Source organism: Nymphalis io, chromosome 3, assembly GCF_905147045.1.
Source record: "Nymphalis io chromosome 3, ilAglIoxx1.1, whole genome shotgun sequence".
NCBI lineage: Eukaryota > Metazoa > Arthropoda > Insecta > Lepidoptera > Nymphalidae > Nymphalis > Nymphalis io.
In genome coordinates, this window is record NC_065890.1 from 11,061,902 (window position 1) to 11,083,642 (window position 21,741).

General features: G+C 33.0%; 4 protein-coding genes across 5 annotated transcripts in view; 2 read left to right on the forward strand and 2 right to left on the reverse strand.

The window, feature by feature from the left end:
* Nucleotides 1-4,087, forward strand: part of LOC126781126 (hydrocephalus-inducing protein-like) — a 40,362-nt gene extending 36,275 nt beyond the window's left edge. Inside the window, 7 exon segments of the mRNA XM_050505952.1 lie at nt 51-203; nt 555-722; nt 1,841-2,065; nt 2,532-2,753; nt 3,057-3,202; nt 3,286-3,466; nt 3,953-4,087. Coding sequence (XP_050361909.1) covers nt 51-203; nt 555-722; nt 1,841-2,065; nt 2,532-2,753; nt 3,057-3,202; nt 3,286-3,466; nt 3,953-4,087 — 1,230 coding nt within the window.
* Nucleotides 4,088-4,357: 270 nt separating this feature from the next.
* Nucleotides 4,358-7,413, reverse strand: LOC126781404 (nucleolar complex protein 2 homolog). The gene is made up of 6 exons (XM_050506364.1): nt 7,246-7,413; nt 6,947-7,167; nt 6,409-6,595; nt 5,297-6,126; nt 5,007-5,222; nt 4,358-4,925 (listed from the first exon to the last, which is right to left on the reverse strand). The coding sequence occupies exons 1-6, from the start codon at nt 7,289-7,291 to the stop codon at nt 4,380-4,382; spliced, it is 2,046 nt and encodes a 681-aa protein (XP_050362321.1). The 5' UTR covers nt 7,292-7,413; the 3' UTR covers nt 4,358-4,379.
* Nucleotides 7,414-7,796: 383 nt separating this feature from the next.
* LOC126781189 (WD repeat and FYVE domain-containing protein 2) lies at nt 7,797-16,764 on the forward strand. Of its 2 annotated transcripts, XR_007670614.1 has the most exons (10): nt 7,797-8,027; nt 8,270-8,450; nt 9,541-9,707; nt 9,929-10,042; nt 11,243-11,368; nt 11,623-11,819; nt 12,205-12,346; nt 12,551-12,659; nt 13,385-15,193; nt 15,224-16,764. XR_007670614.1 is itself a non-coding variant. In XM_050506031.1 (9 exons), exons 1-9 carry the CDS (start codon nt 7,867-7,869, stop codon nt 13,442-13,444), a joined length of 1,257 nt encoding a protein of 418 aa, XP_050361988.1. In that variant the 5' UTR covers nt 7,797-7,866; the 3' UTR covers nt 13,445-16,764. The 2 variants fall into 2 exon arrangements, 1 of the variants encoding a protein (XP_050361988.1); XM_050506031.1 differs by having other exon boundaries at nt 13,385-16,764.
* A 17-nt stretch (nt 16,765-16,781) lies between these two features.
* LOC126781188 (peritrophin-48-like) lies at nt 16,782-19,142 on the reverse strand. Its single transcript, XM_050506030.1, has 3 exons — nt 19,058-19,142; nt 17,571-18,876; nt 16,782-17,497 (listed from the first exon to the last, which is right to left on the reverse strand). The coding sequence occupies exons 1-3, from the start codon at nt 19,140-19,142 to the stop codon at nt 17,197-17,199; spliced, it is 1,692 nt and encodes a 563-aa protein (XP_050361987.1). The 3' UTR covers nt 16,782-17,196.
* Nucleotides 19,143-21,741: the final 2,599 nt, after the last annotated feature.

A 21,741-nucleotide genomic window follows, 5' to 3' on the forward strand; every position in this document is an offset into this window, starting at 1 on the left:
ACTCAGTTTTTATTCTACTTTAATAAAATATATATTTCGAAATAATGTAGAGTCAGGGGCTATACTCACCTTTGGGCGAAAGCGCCTTGTTCGTAAGCCTGTCGGGTACGGCCGCGCCACCGCGACCTAGCGGTGCACGATCGCTCGTCGTGCGCGCTAAGCGGCCACATATGGAAGAGTTGCTGGTACACAACATTACTGAGGTTATTAATATTATATAATCCTAACACCCACGGCGAATTTGTTCGTTGGAACTCTACGTAAATACATAATTATAGCTTTTAGATTATGAGACTATTTACTTAGCAAGTAGACCTACGTCAAAGGATTCGGTGAGGTATACGACACTACATATTTAAATCAATGTATATTGCGAGCGAACACTTAGCCTTAAAAACTTAAGTAGTAACCTAACCTTTAAACATAACATATTATAACAATTAAGTGAATAAAAGTTATTTATTTTTCGTAGTATTTTCTGCTTCACTAATGTTCAATATTTTTGAAAAATAATTAATATCTATATAATCTGGGTCATCGTTATGTTCACTTAGTTTCCAGAGTCGTACGTCGTTTCTACGGAAGTTGTAAAAATCACGCCTGACAAATTTGAAGGTTACTATGAGATAAAATGTCCCGAAACTATCAAAGTATGGGGCGAAGCTGCTGCGACGTGTCGATGGACGTTCGTGTGTTATGAGGAGTGCGAAATGATTGTTAAAGTAAACTTACATTTTTATGTTATAATTAGTTAAAAAAAGATTTGCCAGATATTTATGCAGTGATATTTTGGTAAATTTAAGTGCAATGGTTCGTATTTTGATTTATATTTATTACCTTTGTCTATAAAAATACTCGATGATTGATAACATAACACGTTTATATTCCAGATTTATTTCCTAGTTTGTAAAATATATACAGATAATATGTGTTTTATATTAAAACTCTTCTTGCGTAGGAAATCACCTAGATTTAAAATGTTATTAAATTTAATAATTGACACTGCATCAAAAATATTTTATAAATTATGCTCTTAATATAATATGAATAGGTGATAGTCTAAACATTTTAGAGGTTTTATTTGAAATCATGATTATTGAATGCTGGATGGCATTATTATTTAATATTAATGTTCCTAGAAGACCCCCTCGCAACCCATATCCGTTCTTTAAAATTGACTGGACTCGAACGAAACTTGGACAGAATGCTCCAATATCGCGAATATTGCGAGGATATAATTATTGTGTAAAAAAACACAGTAACACTGGACGGGTGTGACGGGCTCTCATCGTTAATGAAAAAATGTGGTGTTTCTTTTAGTATAAATTGTTAATTTATTTAAAAATTTAATTAGTTTCTACCTTTTGTTTCTGTTTTTGTTTTTTTTTTGTTCTTTATTTAAATATTTTTATTTACTGTTTTTAATCTATTTTTGATTTGTATGTTTTGTAATTGTGTTTGTGAATGGTGTGTTCTCCTGTAATTGGTTGGGCATAGTTAGTTTTAAGTTAATGTAAAGCGTGTTTTGGATGTATGTTATGTACAATTGTTGGAGATCCAAATAAATAAATAAATGAGTCGATGGATGACATCCAGCACCCAAGATTCATCTATCATATTGGCCTTAATTGTCAACAATACTATTTTTGATATATGCCCGTTTGCATAAATTTATATTATATTCTAGGATCATAATTTAATTCTTCCTCGACGAAAATAGGTTGTTGATAAAACCATTTTAGTTATTTCCGCATGTAAAGTAGACGTGTGTTTTGTCTATTTACTTACTTATAAGTAAGCCTCAGTAATTCATCGTTAATTTTAATGATTCGAACATCAGGTCCTTTTTATAAACGAAGTGTCTCGCGAGTACCAGTACTACGACATAGATATATCAGTGATCGCGAGCGACATCGTCGACACACTCGCCTTTAAGTGCCGCGCACGCGAATCCGAGCGCCGCGAACTCGTGCTCTCCAATCCACTCTCGACCATGGCGGAGTTCCGCGTGCACTGCGAGTCGCTCCAATGTCCTGACACGATCAAGATAGGCGGGAACTCTGAGGTACGTTTTGGTGCCTTTATCAGAATTATGCATATTTTAGGTTCTTATGTGTGAGACGATATCAATAAAAATAGCTTTACATTTTAGATTTATGTGAAATATTACGATTATGCGTTAATATTTCCCATTTAGTTCGATAGTGTTCTAACTGTAAAGTTCGTTGACTGCCTCATTCAATGCGTAGAATATAGCAGACCCCGTGGTTCTGTTTTCAATGTCGGGTCGATAAAAAGAGTTTTAGAGTATAGAAGTTTTCAATAACAGCTCGGAGAAAGTGGGCAGTTTTGAGCTGGCTCACTAATTTTACTTCTGCCACTTGTTATTTCTTAGCTACTTATAATATATAGTATAAAGTATAGCAATATAATATAAAGTATAATGTATAGTATAATATAATTGAATTAAGAAAATGATTCGATCAGATTACTTTTTCATAGGTTAAGAGTGAAGTTCATGTAAATTTCAGGCGGTTCTTGGATTGGTATATTCGCCTCTTGTTGTGGGTAAATCTCAGGATGTCCTGGAAGTGAGCAACGACTTGGTTGGGTCTTACATATACAGTGTGAAGCTAAAGTGCTTACCCGCGAAAGTAAAAAACCTAGAGTTTACAACTCCACTAGGTTCCTGTATACCGCTCCGTCTTAGAGTCCAGAATAAAACAGACGTCCGGGTTGATTTTACAGCATCGGTGATTATTTTTTGCAATATTTGTAATATTTTTTCGAGGAAGGGAGGCTCTGCTTTTACTTATTCTTAAGTTCTGATCGCTTGTTTGATCATGTTGGCTAAGTTTTGTCTTAATAATATGCCTGAGTATAAATCTCATATTATCTAATAAAGATATTATAAATAGTAATATATAATATTGTTATAAATAGTATAACAATTTTTTTCATAAAACTAAAGCCAAAGCCAAGTTCCAACTATGCTGTATGTTTTCGAACACTAATATTTTCCGAAACTTATAAACAATATATAATGTTATATTAAGGTTACCCACTCATCAATAATAACGGAAAAAGTATATACTTTGGCCCCCTTTGAGAAAGGAAAGTTCCAGGTGTGGTTTGAACCCATAGAACTCGGTACCCAATACTCTAAGGTATCATTTGATTCCCCTGACGCTGGAGAGTTCGTGTAAGCTACATTTTTCTAAATCGTAATATTTAATAGTGAATAAGTTCAATCTATACGGTATGTGTTACTTTTTTATATTCTAGCTTCAATATTAAAGGCATAGCAAAAGAGCCCAGACCTCTAGGACCTTATGATGTAAAAGTTGGTGGATTTACAACGATAACATTTAAAAACATATTTGAAGATACTCGAATGTTCAAAATAACCGTCGATCGAGAAGAGTTCCAAGTAAAAGCTTTGTACGAGCAAGTAAAATCTAAGAAGGTAATATTTTTTTTATTATATACCCTGAAAAATTAATGTAAATAGTATGTAAATATTTTGTTAAAAGGTAACCAATACCTATAATTTATCTTTTTCTGTTATATTATTAAGATTATGATGACAGCCTTCCGATCGATTTTGCTCACATTAGTAATTGTAATACTGCACCAGTGTATGTGCAAACACAAGTGCACCCTATAATCTTTCACTCTTATCATTTAAGTGGCTAACGATTATCTGTTCTTTCCGAGACGGGACTGTACACTTCCAAATTTCAGACTCCGTGCTGGTAATAAAAATTTTTTGACGGGAAACTTTTTATCGGCCTAACCCGGGATTTGTACCTTAGGATCTGCGGCCTTATGCGCGGTACAGAACATCGGGTCCTGCACCCGATTTTAGGTGCCCTCATATACGCAGGCGGAAACTATTTCTATAATATTTATTGAAAAAATATTTGTCATTATTTACAATCACAAATTACAGGATTTAAAAGTAGCGGTATACTTAAGTGAGCACCATAAGCTATCGTTTCCACCAACCGGTTGCCTCACGATTGAAACCTATGAGCCACAGGAACCAAAAATACAATGGACGTACTTCCTTCAAGGAGTTTTGTAATTTATTTCTATAAATTTTAATACAATTATTATTATCAGTATTTTTTGATTTTCATTATTATTACCTTTAATATTTATGAAAATAAATAAATAGTCACCAATATAAATAGGAAACTGTAAACAACCGGAAGACCGAGTCAACTTTTAACTTAGCTTAAAATGTTTTTTACGAGTGCTACGAGTGTAATTAAAAAATGTATGTAAAATATGTGTAAACACCTTCCTTTTACACCACACAGACCTTCCTGTCTTTAAACAATAAAAAACGTAATTCTTCATAAAAAATATTTATTTCACCAGTCACTGACACTGAAATCTTGCACTACATCTTCTTTGTCCGGCACATTAATTTCAGCTTTCGTTTCGTTCTTGTTTTCTTTCTTTTTATTAACCTTTTTCTTCGTTTTAACCTTTTTCGGTTTTTTCACATCTTCCACTTCTTCACCTAACTTGAAGTTATCCTCTTCTCCTTCACTATCTGATGGGAAAAGTACTAATGGTCCTTTGTTTTGGGGTTTAGATACTTTATCCTCTGTTTCAGATATTTTTGGTCTCTTAATCATGGGCAGTTCCCCAGCAATCTCATCATTTTTAGTGATCTTCTTACGTTTTTGGATTTTATTAACTTTATTCCAGCTTTCAAAGAATGTGAGCAGAGGAGTACCCTTCGTTTTCATTCTTGCTTCCCAAGCTGCTACCATTTTTTCATCACTCAATGCAAAGCTCACTTTAGCTCTTTCCCTCTCAATAAACTTAGAATTTTCTTCAATTTTCTCCAACAACTGGCGTAATTTTTTGGTGTAATTTGAAACTGAACATGTTTTCAAAAACTGCTTTATCTACGAATTACAATAATTATTTTAGTTAAATAAATATAATATAAAAAAAATATCATTTCAATTTATTGTTATTTAACATACCTGTATTATAGCCAATAATGAAATATCTGGGAAGGCAATAGAGTGTGACTCATTAGCCATATACTCTAATAAAAGACCATAAACTCGGTCTATAACAGAATCTTTAAAACCATTTTCTGCTAACTGCGACTTAGCTAATCTTAACACACATGAAAAATCTAATGGTTTCATTGACACCTTTTTATGCTTCTTATTAAAATCATATGTGGTTAAAACCTGAAATTAAAAATTGATTTAAAGTTTTGTTAAGTAAGTTGATAATATTATACACTAATTTGTAAATTATTTACCTCTACAAGGAATGGTAGTATAGGTATAAAAGTGTCAGATTCCTTTGACAGATTTATAAGTATCTCCACACAGTGGAATCTCAATGGATAGTATTGGTGAGTTGGCACTAATTTGATTGTATGTGTTATGACCATCACTAGTGGATATAACAGCGGTTGGAGCTGAGGTTTATTTGATGTGGCCGATATTAAATCTGCCCATAAATGTAATGAATTCACAAATTGCCAATTATACACTGCTTGTCTGTTTTCAATCTTCTGTACTACAATAGCATTTCGTAAATGTATAGCCAGCTGTCTTATATACAAAAACACATGGTGATAGGCTACGTTTAAGTCCAGTGTAAACATTTCGACCAGGGATCTCCTCATGAAATTAATTCCAGGCCATGTGGAGGGACTGACGAACTTGCAGTTTTTAACATATGTCAAATACATAGCTTTTAATACCAAGTTCAACAGAGCTGCTTGTTGGTTCCTTGTTATTCTCAAAATGCACAAAAATGCAAGAACACGAACAGTCTCCTCACTATTACTCCATAATGTGATTAATTTTTTCAGAGCCTGTTTTGATATACTGTTGAAGCAAGCAATGTAAACTGACATTTGATGTAAATGTTTAAGAAGTACTGTTAGGATATTGTGTGATGTTATTCCACTAAGAAGTTTTAGTAAATCTTTGAGGTAGGACACCAGGGGTCCCTTTATTTTAATGAAATGTTTACATTTTTGTGGGTCTTTGCCAGATTGCTCCATGCCTAAATACTTTTTTATGGCAGCAGGCAGGTATAGTACACACATTTGTATAACTGCATTGAAGACTGAAGAACCTGTAAAATATCAGAATTGTTATTAGATAAAACAAAGGTATAAACTATTTTGTACGAATCAATTTTATGATTGCAAATTTCAAGTTTTTTTTCCATTTAAATTATCTCTTCAGCTACATTCAAACATATAAAGAAATCCTTCTAACACAGAAATATAGTATTGGACTATAACAAAACATATTTACGGAAATTACATATTTGTAAATACTTTAACATCTGTAAATCACAAATGATTAAAAAAATCTTTCAGGTTGGATTTTAAGAGTATTAACAAAATTTCACCTTCAACTTTAAACTCTCCCTCCGTCGTTCCATCTTCACTGGTAGCTCTCAACATGGCCGCATTAAAAACTTTGATGATAGTAGTCAAGGATTTTAATTTTATTTTACCATCTCCTTGCAACTCTGCTTGCCACTGTGCAACCATCTTAAGGGTAACTCTGCCTTGCACTGGTTTAGCATTTTCGTCCTAAAATACAATTATATAACATTTTAAAGCAAGGAACTACACTATACAGAAATAGCAATGTCTTATAGACCTTTTGTATCTCCTCTTACTAATCGCTTCTCAAATATATATACTTACTAAATAGTCACATTATTACATTAAACTAAACCTAAAACCAACAGGAAACTCAGTAATTTTTTACCAGAAAATAATTAAATTTGGATGAATTAAATTATATTATTAATTACCGGATTAATTTAGAGACATACATAATCATAATTGTTGTTGTTTGTCTCAATTTTGTAGTATGTAAAGACAAAAAAGGTTTTTTGTAGTAATAATTTAAAAATATTACAAATGTTAGATACTGACTTCGAAATCACTTTCATCACTGTCTCCGGTAATTGGCCCGGGAACGTGCGTTTTGTCGTCTTCATTTTCATCTTTATCTGAAGCATCGTCGGCGGAATCGGCTTCAAAGTTTAATAAATTCTCATCGTTTTCTTCCAGGAAATTATAAAAGTCTGGATCGATTTTCTTTAGTTTCTCTAATGATTTTTTATGAGTCTCTGGTGATAGTTCTTCCTCAGAATCTTGAATGATATTAAAAAATGTATAATGAGAAATTCTTATATTTAAAATGAGTACAAATATGAAGTTTTATTACTAACCTGATTCTTTCTCCGGCGATGGTTTGATCATTTTTTTATTCTTCATCTTTAATTTAAAAACTTAATGATTTATTGCCTTTGAATTATACTTCCAATTTAATAAAATAGTAAATTGTCAAGCATGCTATCCTTATACATTTATAACATAACCTCGTGGTCGTGGATAAATGTTAATGTTCAGTGACATTGACAGTTGACGTTCAAAGTCAAAACATCGCAACACACAACTTACAAAATAAAATATTAAAACATCGATAATCTGAATGTTATTAAATTCTGTGCCATATTTGATAAAAAAAGCTTTAACCACTTTGTTCAAAATAAAAAAGATATATTAATAGTGAAAGCAATAACTAATAGAATTTGAAAAAAATATAGAAAAAATAACTAAAGTATGAGTTATATCTATTTGATACGTTAATGAATTGTGTAAAAATTGAAATGTTGTACGACATTTAATTTACCAATTATTTAAAAAAAATTGTATTGATTTACGAATTCTTGTATGTACAACACTAAAATGGGTTACAAACCGGAATGTCAAAATTATTATGACGTTTTCGTTTTCGTTTTAGTAAGCAGTGACGAATAAGTGTTTATTTGCCATTTAAAATCCAAAATATGGCTGCTGAAATAAAACCTGCGCCTAGGACACCAAATGACAGATTTTCTACCACCAAAAAACCGGCTCTTCTTAGCAAGTTGGAAGGTTGTACCGACGACGTCAACGCAGCAGTTGTGATTCCTGGCGAAGACGGAGTTATTAGTGTTTGCGATGATAAGTAAGCACTATCAACTAATCATTTTGCCTCTAACACGTACTAAAGCTTTAGATAGTAGTTAGTTATTTTTTTCTATAATCTTTTAGTATGAAATGTGTACTTGTGTGTACTTCATGCAAGTAGGTTTGTCATACCCACATCCAGTTTTGAAGTTCCTCATCTCTATGCTCAAAGTAATTGGTTAATCGATGTATGTGTTCTTAAATATGGATTCACTATAAAAAATTACTTGCTTTTTAAAGGACAGTTCGAGTATGGTTGAAGAGGGATTCGGGACAGTATTGGCCAAGTATTTGTCAGTACATGCCCTCAGGTTGTACATCAATGTTTTACACACCCGAAACACGCCAGTTATTTATTGGTCAAGAAAATGGTACTATTTCTGAATTTACACTGGCTACTGATTGCAACAGAATAAATCCCGTAAGTTAAAATTGTTTTAATAATTTAAAAAGTTACAAAAAAAAAGTTTTTACATAGTAATTGTAAAAAAAATTAATAGTAATTTTAAGAACAAATTTTGCAAATGTAACACCTATTTGTACCATTCTGCTGCACAAAATTTACTAATTAATTTAACTACCAATTTTTTTAACATTTGTTCACTGACATTATTCATGCAATATTATAAACTGACAATAACTTAAAAACTGTACAAATTGTGTTAAAAGAACAAGACAACATTTCACCTTAAAAATTCCAACTCCACGCATGTAAAAGAGAAGGCAATCTTGTATTATAGACTAATCATATTAGTACTATTGTTTATTTAAAGCTTGAGCAATTACTATATAACCTAATGGTTAAACTCGATTGAATTTATATATATCTATATATAAATTCAAATTATAAAAGTTACAAGAAATTATTTAATAGCACATCTAAATTTACCATGAGTAACATGTTGTCCTAGGGCATAACATTTATAATAACTTTGAATATGAAACTTAATTCATAAGAATATATTTTTATTTCAAGATATCATTTGCATAATAGAAAAATATGTATATAAATTATGTAGTATTGTGTAATTATTTCATTCATAGAAGAATGAGTCCAATTATTATGAAAATATTTATCACTTCCTGTCGAATGCGATTAGGATTAAGTAATATATACTCCTCTAAATTACAGTTACTGATATGCACAGTCAAGATTAAATAGTATTTAATAGAAATAATAATTAAAAAAAACGATTCTCATTCAAAATTAGTGAGATTAAATGTCAGATATAGGTATTAAGACGGCACTTGTTCCTGCAAGCTTTTATAAATAAATAGGAAAGTAAACATATTCATTAATGAGCTTTGAAATATTCCAAATAAACTATCGAAAACCTAAAAATTTATTTAAAATCCATTACTCTTTCTTGTGCAATGACAAATAAAAAGGTATAAGAATACCTAATAATAAGGAAACATAATATTACCTAAAAATACATATGTGTGAATAATATAAATACATTTAAATAAATAAAACTTTATGTATATATTTCTTTTTTATGTTTTTCTAGACACGAGAATACCTAGCACATACTGCACGCGTTACAGCTGTGGTATTTTCTCTGAGCTGTGAGTGGGTTCTCTCGGTGAGTCGAGATAAACTATTTTCCTACCACTGCAGTGAGACTGGTCGCAGAATTGGTGGTTACTCGTTTGAGGCGTGGTGCACCGCTTTGCAGTATCCTTTTGTTTTTATTAATATTGATTTTTAAATCTTCATAGTTCTATTATTATCTATAGTTATGGCTTCAACTATATTTAATGTTTATGAAGTCATATAAATGAATTATTTAGATTGTTTTATTTTTATTGTATAAATTTTTTTGTTTCTTAAAAATATGTTAACACAATACAAAGCTTACAATTTTATAATAATGTTTCCTAACTATTCACTAACAGATTTGATTCACAATCAAAATATGCATTTATCGGAGATTACAGTGGGCAGATAACAATGTTAAAATTAGATAACAATGGTGCAACCCTAGTCACGACATTGAAAGGTCACACTGGGTAAGTAAAAATTTGATAATTCAAATCATAGATGTGATAATATTTTAATTCCTAATCTTAAGTGAATAAACACTCACCCTTATAATCAGATGGAATGGTATTCAGACATGACAGGTAAGTGATCAGGTGTCTGACCCAATGGCTTAACATGCCATGCATAAACAATATGTGACATCCTTAGCTAATACTGAGATAAGCTAATTACAGAGCGTTTAAAAAAAATATTGTGTCTATGTAAAAAACAAAAAAGTATATTTTCATACTCAATGGTATACAACTTTTCATTCGTCCCGACTGTACTGGCTGTCGACGCGTTTGGAGTCTACTACCACTTACCATCAATTGGAGTAGAGTCATTTGCCTTCCCGGAAAATGTATTTAAAAAAAAATCTGTCTCAAATATGTTAAAATTTGAAAACATACATATTTAATGTAATGATTTACCAAAATATTTTTATTAGTAGTTAAATAAAGATGTATTATTCAAATAAAATGGTAGATGATTCAGACAATGTGAAATACATTCGGAATTCCCACATCACATGATTTATCTAAAATGTCTGAATTTTGTTGCCATATTATTAATTATATGTTAATTTTACAACCATGTTATTATTCAATTGTTATGTTGACATATTATATTATATATAATTATACTGCTTAACACAATAAAACCTGAAAAGTAAAAACAAATACATTTTGGTCGTTTTTTTTTGTATGGTTTAAAATTGAAATGATTTTGTGAGTTTTTTAAATACATTCTTATATTTGTCTAGTTTTCAGCTTGTAACAGCTGTTATATCGATTGGACATTTGGGCCAGTTGTTTTGTTATATTATAAACTGCTATTTGTTAGTATGCTTAAAAAAATATTGTGTTTAATTATATATATAGTATAGAAATTAAATTAATAAATATAACTAAAATTGTACAAAGACAAAAATACCCATTTTTGTCTTTGTACAATTTTTTTTTTCATAATTACTTTATTACCAAACATAAATTATACCGTAATATCGAGTATGATATGATTAATGGTAATTCTCAAAAATGAATTACAAATTAACACTTCTATATCAATATTCGAAATTTTGAAATTTTAATTAAATACATAATTACTATGTGTATCATATATATGTTAAAAAATATAATAAAGCTCGAATTATAATTGGTTACTTTTAACAAGCTATTTTTTTTTAGTTCTGTGCGAGTTTTGAACTGGGCTCCTATACCGCAATTACTGTTTAGTGGTTCCTTTGATCAAACAATCATTGTTTGGGATATCGGTGGCCAGAAAGGGACGGCTTATGAACTTCAAGGTCATAGGTAAGCTTTATTAATTAATCCTGTAAAAAATATATTTAGAATATATATATTTTTTAAGTTGACCGAAAATCGATTCATATCGTATAAATGGCCTGATTTGCAAAAAAAAAAAATACCTCATCATACGGTTTCATTTCCTATACATGTATTTTCACTTTAGAAGTATTTTAAAACTTGGTTTTCGACCGTAGTATTCTTCCATACTCGTACTCGCAAGCCCTTTTTAAATGTAGCTGATCGCTAATCCCCAACAGCAACAAGGTGACGGGGCTGTGGTACGTGGGCGGCTGCACGCGGCTCGTGTCGTGCGGCGAGGACGGCGCGCTGGGCGTGTGGGAGATGGGCGTGGCGCGGCGCGAGACGCCGGCGTGGCGCGAAGCCGACCTGTGCCAGCTGTGTCGCGCGCCCTTCATCTGGAACGTGCGCGCCATGATGGAGAAGAAGCAGCTCGGTCGGTACCCGCGCTCACACGACACCTAGAGGGCCTGCTCCGCCGCACCGCTCAGCTCGCATGTTTTCTTTCACCGCTGAGCACGATTTTTTGAATTGAAATTAAGCACGTGAAAATTCAGTCGTGCTGGCACGAATTCGAGTCGGTAGTCTTCGGGTCTCTCGGCCTCAAAGAATTGCATACTTAAAGAATACTTTAATTCAGAGTAGTTTTTAAATAAATTATGGCAAAGATTAGAAACTTGAAATCTATTGATTATTATTTATATATAGATAGAGATCACATGTATATGTTGGTTTTAAGACTTACTTTAACACAATCACCACACGCTCGCCCTCCCACTCCTACTTGCGGTCCACGTCGGCTAACCGGTGTCGCCCGGCAGGTCTCCGCCAGCACCACTGCCGCTGGTGCGGCGCGGCGGTGTGTGGCGCGTGCTCCCCGCACCGCCTGCCGCTGCCCGTCATGGGCTTCGAGTTCCCGCAGCGCGTCTGCGCCGCCTGCTACGACACGCTGCGTCACGAGCCGTGAGTACACATCTCTCTCTCACACACACACACAGACGAAATAGACAAACACGTGCTGTTTTTATCTGTGCCCCTACCGATCCATACTACTGATGATTAAATCCTAGCCTATATTAATAGTAAGTCCCCCACAATAGTTATTTCACAATTATATTATACTGCCAGTAACCATTGTTTGAGTTGGACGTCGTGTATCCGTTGCAGACGCGAGTCGCTGGCGTCCTTCCACGACATGAAGCACGCCGTGGCGTCGCTGTTCGTGGACGAGGCCACGGGCCGCATGTGCACGGCAGGGAAGGACCGCGTCATCAAGGTGTCCATTTAATATTTCATTACTTGTAATTTTTCGTTGCTAACCGTCCTGGCTACGCGGAGGTACAATGATGGGGGTCTACGTTTATATTGAAGGACAAATATACGAAGAAAAATCTGTTCTTTTGGACTAGAACCTTTTCGGGCAAACACAGAACAAGTTTCATTACGATCAGATGAATGGCTTAGCAACGCTTAGCGGACAAACAAATATAGCAGATAGATAAATATAGTTATTGATGGTTTTTTTTAAAGACAATAATTTCATTATGTGAGTGTTTTGTAGTTAATATCTAGTTGATTAAATTCCTATAGGAAACTTAAAACTTTTAATAACATAATAAAAGTTTTTTTTAAATAAAATAAATATTTAAGATATTGAGTGGAGACGGTTCGAGCACGTAAATCTTAAACGAAGATTGCGCATTCAAACCCGGGCAAGGACCGCTGGATTTTTGTGCTTAAATTGTGTTTATAATTCACCTCTTGCTTAATTATGGAGAAAAACATCATGAGGAAATCATGTGTCGTGTCATCAATGTGTCGAATGAAAATCTGCCACTCATGTATCAACCATTCCGCATTAGAGCAGCGTGTTGGAATCAACTCCAAACCTTCTCTTCTCTTGAGAAGAGGTCTTAGTCCAAAAAAAATAACAGGTTTTTACTTCATTTAAAATATTAAGTGTGATAATTATAATTAATGTAACTTTAATATTTTGTTAAGGTATGGGATATCAGTGTGTTGCTTGCGCCTGCGCCCAAACCGGGTACCAGCGATCAGTAATCGTATACGAACTTCGTGCGACGTTCAGAGAGTTCGAGATTCGTTCAACTACATCACGTTGTAGCATGTGTCTAACGATAAAATGATAAACAAATGTAGATTCAAAATATATGAATCGAAAAAAAAAAATTGGAGGTAAATATCCAAATTATTAATTTATTTCTAAGTTAAAAAATGTTTTATCTGTATTCATATATATTGTAAAAACATTCTTATTAATCTATAAAATTATTACTTCAAAATCAGTAATTTAATAAATATATGTATGACAGATCTGAAGCAGTCAGGCTTGTTGAAGTTTTAAGAACTAGTAATTGATTTTAACTTTTGAAGCGATTTAATTGCCTACCTTTTATTTATATTTTCCATCAAAAGAAAGAGAAAATATTATCCGAGTTTAAATAAATCCAAGTAGCATGTGTATGGATACATGTTTTTTATTATTATGAACGCGACTATTATTTTTAAATAACGAATTACGTACATACGTCATTGAGATTATTGTTATTTTTACATGATGGTCTTTGTATAGTTCACTGCAAATGGAATTATTAAATTCAATATTATATGGACTTAATCGCCTATTAGAGAATCAAAGATCAAATAAATCAAAAAATTCTGAAAATTAAAAATTATTTTGTTATTTTTATCGATAACAAATATCTGGTGTTTTTTAAAATTAGAATCGTACAATTTAGATTCTCCATTTTCAAAAGAATATTTATTGACATTTGTTTTGCTTATCTAGTTAGTCTCAGATAGAATATACTTTATACAATACATATTATGTTTTACTAAAATATCGATATTGTTCAGATCTGTCGATATATATATATATTTATGTGAAAAAAAATGTCATATGCCAAAATAAATCGGATTCGTTGAATGACATTACAAAATTAGTAAACGAGTTTCGCTTGAAGAATAATCTACGAACAATTGATGTTTGAATATATTTATTACTATTTACATTAGTAGAATATAATGTTAATGGTCCAACGAATGTTTTCAGTGAAATTAAGTTTCTTCAGCTATTTAAATGTAAGACTGAATCTTTCAGAATAATAATTTATAAAGAGATCTTGGATACTAGGCGTGTACGTAACTTATTAGATTAGGTTAAACAGATAATAAATTAAACATTTGAAAAACATTTCAATTGCCTTCGACATTTTGTTTTGATATACGATAAATAAATATCGATATGGTTGTTAAAAGTTACAAATACAGGGTGTTCTTGAGTGTTAATTTTAAGTATTAGTCAATCTTTGAAAGCTTATTTCATTATATTATAACTATGATTTATATGTTTTAAAGTTAAAAACACCCTGTAAATAATGAAGTATTGATATATAATTAAATAAAAGACATTTTAGCAGCCATTATATTATTAATAATTAATAATAATATAATCGGTACAGATAAACAATTTCAATAAAAAAAATCCAAATGTTATAAAAATATGAAAGTGTTCATTAAAATCAATTTAATCTGTGCATCGGGCACGTGTTTAGACCAAATAAAATATGGTCTCTCACTAGAATTATTTATCGATGTAAGTATGTAATAGATTATTTTCTAATATATTATTAAACAATCCAAAAAATATAATATTTTTAAAATTTTATAAACTCGGATGCGGAAAGCCAATGCTTATATTTTTTGGGCGATTATAAATTTATATTATTTCATTTAAAAATGGTGGACAATGTTAAAGTAATGGTAAATTTTTTAATATTTCATTATTATGTAATAAAATTTCTGTAACTAAATTTAAAGTATTATATATTATATAACACCTAAATTAACGTCATTACAGCATAGTTTGCTGTTTTTAAATGTATCAAATGATGATTTGAAACAGATGTCGGATTTTGTTTTCACTTATTTTTTAAATTGTAATATACCTGGTGTATGGTATTAATTATTATGTTTAAAGTACCAAAATGCATTTTAAATGTGCTTGCAGATTTTTAAAAATAGAATGTCTCAACTTTTTAAATTAAGTTTTAAGATTCGAACTCAAGGAATTAAAGAAAATCTGCGGGTACATTTCGAATGCTGCATTTCTTCGAGAAAATTCTCGTAATTATCAAAGTAGCATTTTTTTTAAAACAATGATGACTACTAAATGTATGCTTAATGCAAGTCCAAAATTACTAATAGTTTTGAATGAGTACGAAGTTTTTATTCACTTTTTATAAATAAATTTTAGATATCTACGTTCTGTATTAGAAGTGTGCGATTGTTCGCGATTATATTTTTCGTCCCGTTATATTTTTAATTTATCACCTTTTATGTAATAGTTCTTTATTAGATATTTATCATTCTTTTAAATTAAATTATTTTGGTTCGATTTACGAAAATACTTTAGTTTTTTTTTAATATAACCGATTTTTCTTAATAAACTACAAATAACAAGCATATAACAAGTACTAAACGTGTTGTATATTTTTAATTTAAAAAAAAGGAATAGCGCGGCGTTCATGAGTTTGAGTGTAACATGTTATTAAATTAATAATTGTAATATTCGAAACGTTTACTTACTACGTTTATATATAATTGTATATAATTTCCGGTGTGGACGCAATGATTAATTAGATTTTTATAAAAAATATATTTATTAATAATCGATTGACATTTGCGAACCACACGCGGAAGTTTGTCCGTGTGCCCGTTTTTTTTCTAACGATAAGTTAAGCTGGGTTCACATTCACATCCGTCATATTTGCGTCATGCTCTTTAAAAAAATGTGATCGTGAAAGTTACTGAGTGTGACGTAATATACTAAGTGTGCACTCAGGTTTACTAAGGGCACTATTTTTAACAAATAAAACACGTTCGATTATAATAGCGTTTATTGAATTCTTAATATAATCATTGTATAACATCGAACGCTTCTTAATTCGTTGCCAAACATTTATTTCGATATCTAAAGTGATTGATACAATATTAGTTGGACTAGTCTTACTCGTAGTTTGATCTTATATACTGAAATAACATTATCGTGCTATATTTATATATATATATATATATATATATATATATATATATATATATATATTAGCATTGTACTATATCCGTAGTTTCGCTACATATTATGTTTTTTGTTATGTAAGGTTTGGATAAAAGATATATTTAAAAATAAATTACATTTATGTTATTAAAAGATAAATATTTTTTTATTCACTGAGCTTATTTGTGTTTATAATTAACACTGTAAGATAAAAGTCACCGTGTAATTATTAGGTATATGATATATCTACATACATACATAGATCGCTTAAAGTTTTTATGCCAATAAAATGATGAATAAATAACGTCTATTGTTTTTCTCTGAGGTATATGCATTGTTTTGTCACGGTAGCATGCGCAAGCGATCCCGTGGCGCTCCTCGTTAAGACGGAAAGGGTAACCCTGGTTTTGTAGTGGTTATGTTCGGAGCGCACTCGGCGCTTTGGACACCGGCGAGCCCCACATACCCCCACTACGCCCCACTGTTCCACTGTGGGGGAAACGCGTAACGCGTTTTTCCAGCGATAAAAAAATAGTATGCAGTGCATGTGTTTCTTAGTATGGCAGTGAACAGTTATAAACTTAATTAAAAATAAATATTAAATAAAACGCGTGTCAATGACACGCTCACTGTTCAGCCTTTATGTCAGGTACGTCGTTATCTCTCCAGCGTCTCCTTTAGTGATTCCTGCCGTCCGCGCCGGCTTAGCCTCGTGTCAGCGTCCATTAACTAACATTCAGCCGGGACAGGTGTAATGTTCTTGGGGTACACACACTTGACCACTAAACACGTACCCCGTGGGACACGTTAAATAAGTTCTCAGACCGGTAACACAGAAATAGTATTTTTTACATTCAGTTCCCTGTTGCACATAGAAACCATCACGTTCACAATATTTGCCACCGTTCTCTACGGTACTCTTTCGCGGAGCGCCGCACACATGTTGCGCAGACTCGACGCAGGAACGTCCATCGAATATCTTGCCCCCGAGGCAAGATAATGTCGCAAGTCGATCTCCGCCCTCACAGTAAAAATACCTGTAAAAATGTTAAACTTTAGTTATTGTCTCAGGAAAAAAGCATTCATATTAGACAATTTTAATTAAAATACCTATGACAATTCGACTCCAGCTCTGCATGGTAACCATCTGCAAGACCAGAACAGGAGTAGTCTTCGTTCGGACAAACGGACGGATGTTTCGGAACACATGATTCGCCGTCGAAAACTCGTCCCGCCGGGCACGCGTACACCGCCTTTTCTCCGTTGTCACATGCGTAAAATCCTCGGCAACCCGCATCAGCAGCTCGATAGTGACCGTCTGCTCGCCCGTAGCACGAATCACGGTCTAGACTCGGGCATAGATACTGAGATGCTAGTGAACACTTTGCACCATCGTACACGTGTCCGGATGGACAAGCTAAAACCGTTTGCATGGGACCCTCACAGTGAAAATATCGGGTACAATTTGAATCTAAGTCCTGATAGGTCCCACTAGGCATGGCTTCGCAATCGGTTGATCGTTTGGGGTTTTCACAGTAAAATACTTCTCTAGGGACACAACCGACACCGTCGAATACGAAACCGGATTCGCACGAACCTCGAGAGGTGACTCTCTCACGATTACACTCGTACCACGATGAACAATCTTTCCAATCTCTGTAAAGGCCGTCTTGTCGGTTGAAGCAGGGACTGCGACCCGGGAGTGGGCAGTGAGTTTCCGTCGCTGGCTCGCAACCGCTTCCCGAGAACAGCAAGCCCGCTTCACACACACCTCGACGGATGACACGGTGAGACTCGCACACGAAATATTCGCGACATCCGGTCGAACGATCCGCGTAGGCACCGTCCGATGCTTTTTGACACAATGAAGAACACGCTTCGTCTGAGCAAAAATCGGCATCGCCAGCTGGTAGCGGTACAGCAGCGGCACGTGGGGGCGGACATGTCGTGACGCATGCTCCACCACAAGAGACTGCAGAGCGTAATTCTGCACCGCGACACTGCAACGTCCGGCGACATTCGTGCGACGAGTCCGGGTATTTTCCATCGGGTAGACCTGCGCACAGAGGCTCATAGCAAGTACCGGCTCCGCGGGAACAAGCTTGTCTCGCTAGATCAAACCATGAACCGGAAGGGCAAGCGTGATCGATGGCCGTGCCATTAATACATCGATAATAGTGGCGACATGCTGTACCCGGCGTAGCGTAGGCGAAGGTGTCTTCCGGACTGCACACAAGACGAGTGCATAGTTGGCTACGACGCGGAACGCACGAACCAGTCACTTCACTAAATACGCGTCCCGGGGCGCAAGCATAGCGTCCTCGCACCGTGCCCGCCGCGCAACGATAGTATTCACGGCAGTCGGTGTCATGGTCCACGTAGAATCCATCTTTAGTGCAAGCGATATCGTTTCCACCTGCGAAATATCGTTCTTATTAGTACACGTATATTATTTATGTATTAAATAACTAAGAGTAACTAAGGTGGGATTTTTATCTCAGAATTGATGTTTTTTTCTGTAAATGTATTTGCATAAAATAATTGTTTTTCCGTAATTAGGAAAAACATAAGTTGTCAAGTGGAAGAGCAAAACTTACTTGAGAGTATCGCGGCAGCTGCGGCGGTGAGCAAGTTAGCCGCGAGCGCAAGGATTTGAGTGCGAGCGAGCGCGCGCGCAGACATATCGGCTGCGACTGAGCGCGGCCCGCGAGCGTGACGCAGAGCGGATAGGGTTCCTTGACATTCGCACGCCCCTGCCGTAACTTGATCCCTGCGGTGGCCCGGATGCAGCCTTTGAGTTAGGAATAGACACGCCCTGTTTTGTAGCGCCTGCCGACCATCCGAGAGAAAATATCCGGGGTCGTAGAACGACGACCGTCACCTTTGCCTTAATAACATAATATTATGTAATTATGTAATATGATCGGGAAATTCTAATTTCTTTTATTCTTTTTTATATATTTTTTTAATTTCAAGCATTGCTTGTATTACAATTGTCTTCTAAAGTCAGTCATCTAACTGACCATTATTTCTTATTTGATCAATTACTGGTTATCATTTTATGATCGCATCCGTGGGAAACTTTAAAAAAAAGATCACGTGACGTAAATAAATAATGGATACGTGGTATTAAGGCCGATTCTCTAAGAAATTCTGAGTAATTTACGGTGAGTCTTCATCTACAACAATTTGCAAGAAAACGGGTAATATATATAAGAACATATATGTTGAATATATATATATATATATATATATATATATATATATATATATATATATATATATATATATATATATATAAAAGCTTTTTTCTAAATAAAGCTTTTTTTCTGTAATGTTTACTATAGTACGTAGTATTTTATCCTTTTGAGTGATTTAACTTTATTTTCAATTTCGAACAAATATGAAGTTAGATGAGAATATGTTTTCTCTAGCTTCGTCATCGAAATCACGAGTCACCGAAGAGGTATTACGGCAGACGTATGTGGAGCTTGGTCAATACTGATTATATCAAATAATATCAATTATACAACTCGGCAGCGTTTTATTATTGTCCCCCACGGTGACAACCCTTATCATTCTACCCGTCTTTTGTTTAGTAAAAAACCGTGCTGCCATCACAAAAATATTAAGAACACAAATACAGAAAAATATTACGACTAATTAATAAACTATCACAAAATTAATTGAATATGAGAAAACAAAAATAAAATAAACAGATAGGATGTTATAGAGGCGCGTAATATTCGATGACACATAAGAATGTTAGGAATGCTATCTCAGCGCGAAACGCCACGGGCGTCCTCTGCGGGTGGCGGTCAATGTGCGTAATCAGTTCTTATCGGACGTTCGTTATTTCAAGATCACAATCTACAGCTTTTTTCTCATTGTTAATTGGGCTACAACAGAAATAAATTACTATTAATAATTATATTCTATAATAGTTAATAAAAAAAGCTATATGAAATGAATAATGTTATAATCTCCGTAAATTAAAATCAAAGAAATCAAACAAGAATATGGTTTATAATTAATATAATATAAAATTAAAGAGTACCCAACACGAAATATGAAAGTCCAATTAAGTTTACCTTTGCGGATTAAAATTATTTCGAATACATTTTTTAATAGATTTGACGTATACAAAAAATGAACCGAAATAATTAAAGTCGGTTAAAAATCCATTTATCATCAGGTAATTATTTCCTGAAAGGATCACTAATATCTAGGTTTTTGTTAATCCTTATTAAGTAATATTATGAATATTGAACTGCTATTGATAAAACTCGTCACCTAAAATTTATATCATTGAAATATATGACACGATTGATTTACTTAAATATTATATTAACAAAGACCTTGGCTAATTGATTTGAAATAAGTTTTTTAAACAAGGTTTTGATTGATCACATACATAATAATATAACATAACGTATATATTATCTAGTGTCACTACTTTATTAGTAAAGATATTTATTATTAAATTTTTTGAAGACATTTTTTTTCCATGTAAAATAAAGTATCTATTTATTGTCTATATATTTTATATTAGTCGTTAGCTTGACATATTATTTCCTGAGGCATGCATAAGCTATGTATAATGGGTAAAAATAATTATTTAGTGAATTATTATTAGAATAAAGGTTTGTCAATATAAATATATAGATGTTGAGCGGAAGTACTTCTTTAACTTTACCAACATGATCGACTAGCAAACAAGCTACTTGGTAGGAAGTTGTCAATTCTGCCTGTAGATATTAGCAATGTAAGAATTAATATTAACTATTGCTGTCTCCGTTAATTCGTCACTAACTAAATCGTTAAACGTCCTTCGTGCCTGTAATAGCATATGGGTATAGTGGTTTATCACCAATTAAAATGTTTTAAAAATAGCTATTATAATTCTAAGGTAATCATAGAGACAAAAACACTGAACAAACTTATACACATGTTAAAAGTTCCTAACATTATTAACATACGACTTAATGCGTAGATGTGGCGTAGAGGCATATAATAAATACCTACAACTTTCAAATACAATATCTTGAACTTTTGTTGATTATAAAGTTTATAAATATTAATATAAACATATATTAAAATTAAAATAATGATATAATTTGCAATTTTTTTTCAATTGGAAATTGTTTTTATCAAGATTTAGGTATATGAAGTAACAATGGGTAAGTACCACGTCATATAAACCTATTGATTATATGTTTTTTTTTAAGAAAATACGTTATCATTATAATTTAAAACAGAAATTATAACAGGCTCTAAGCTT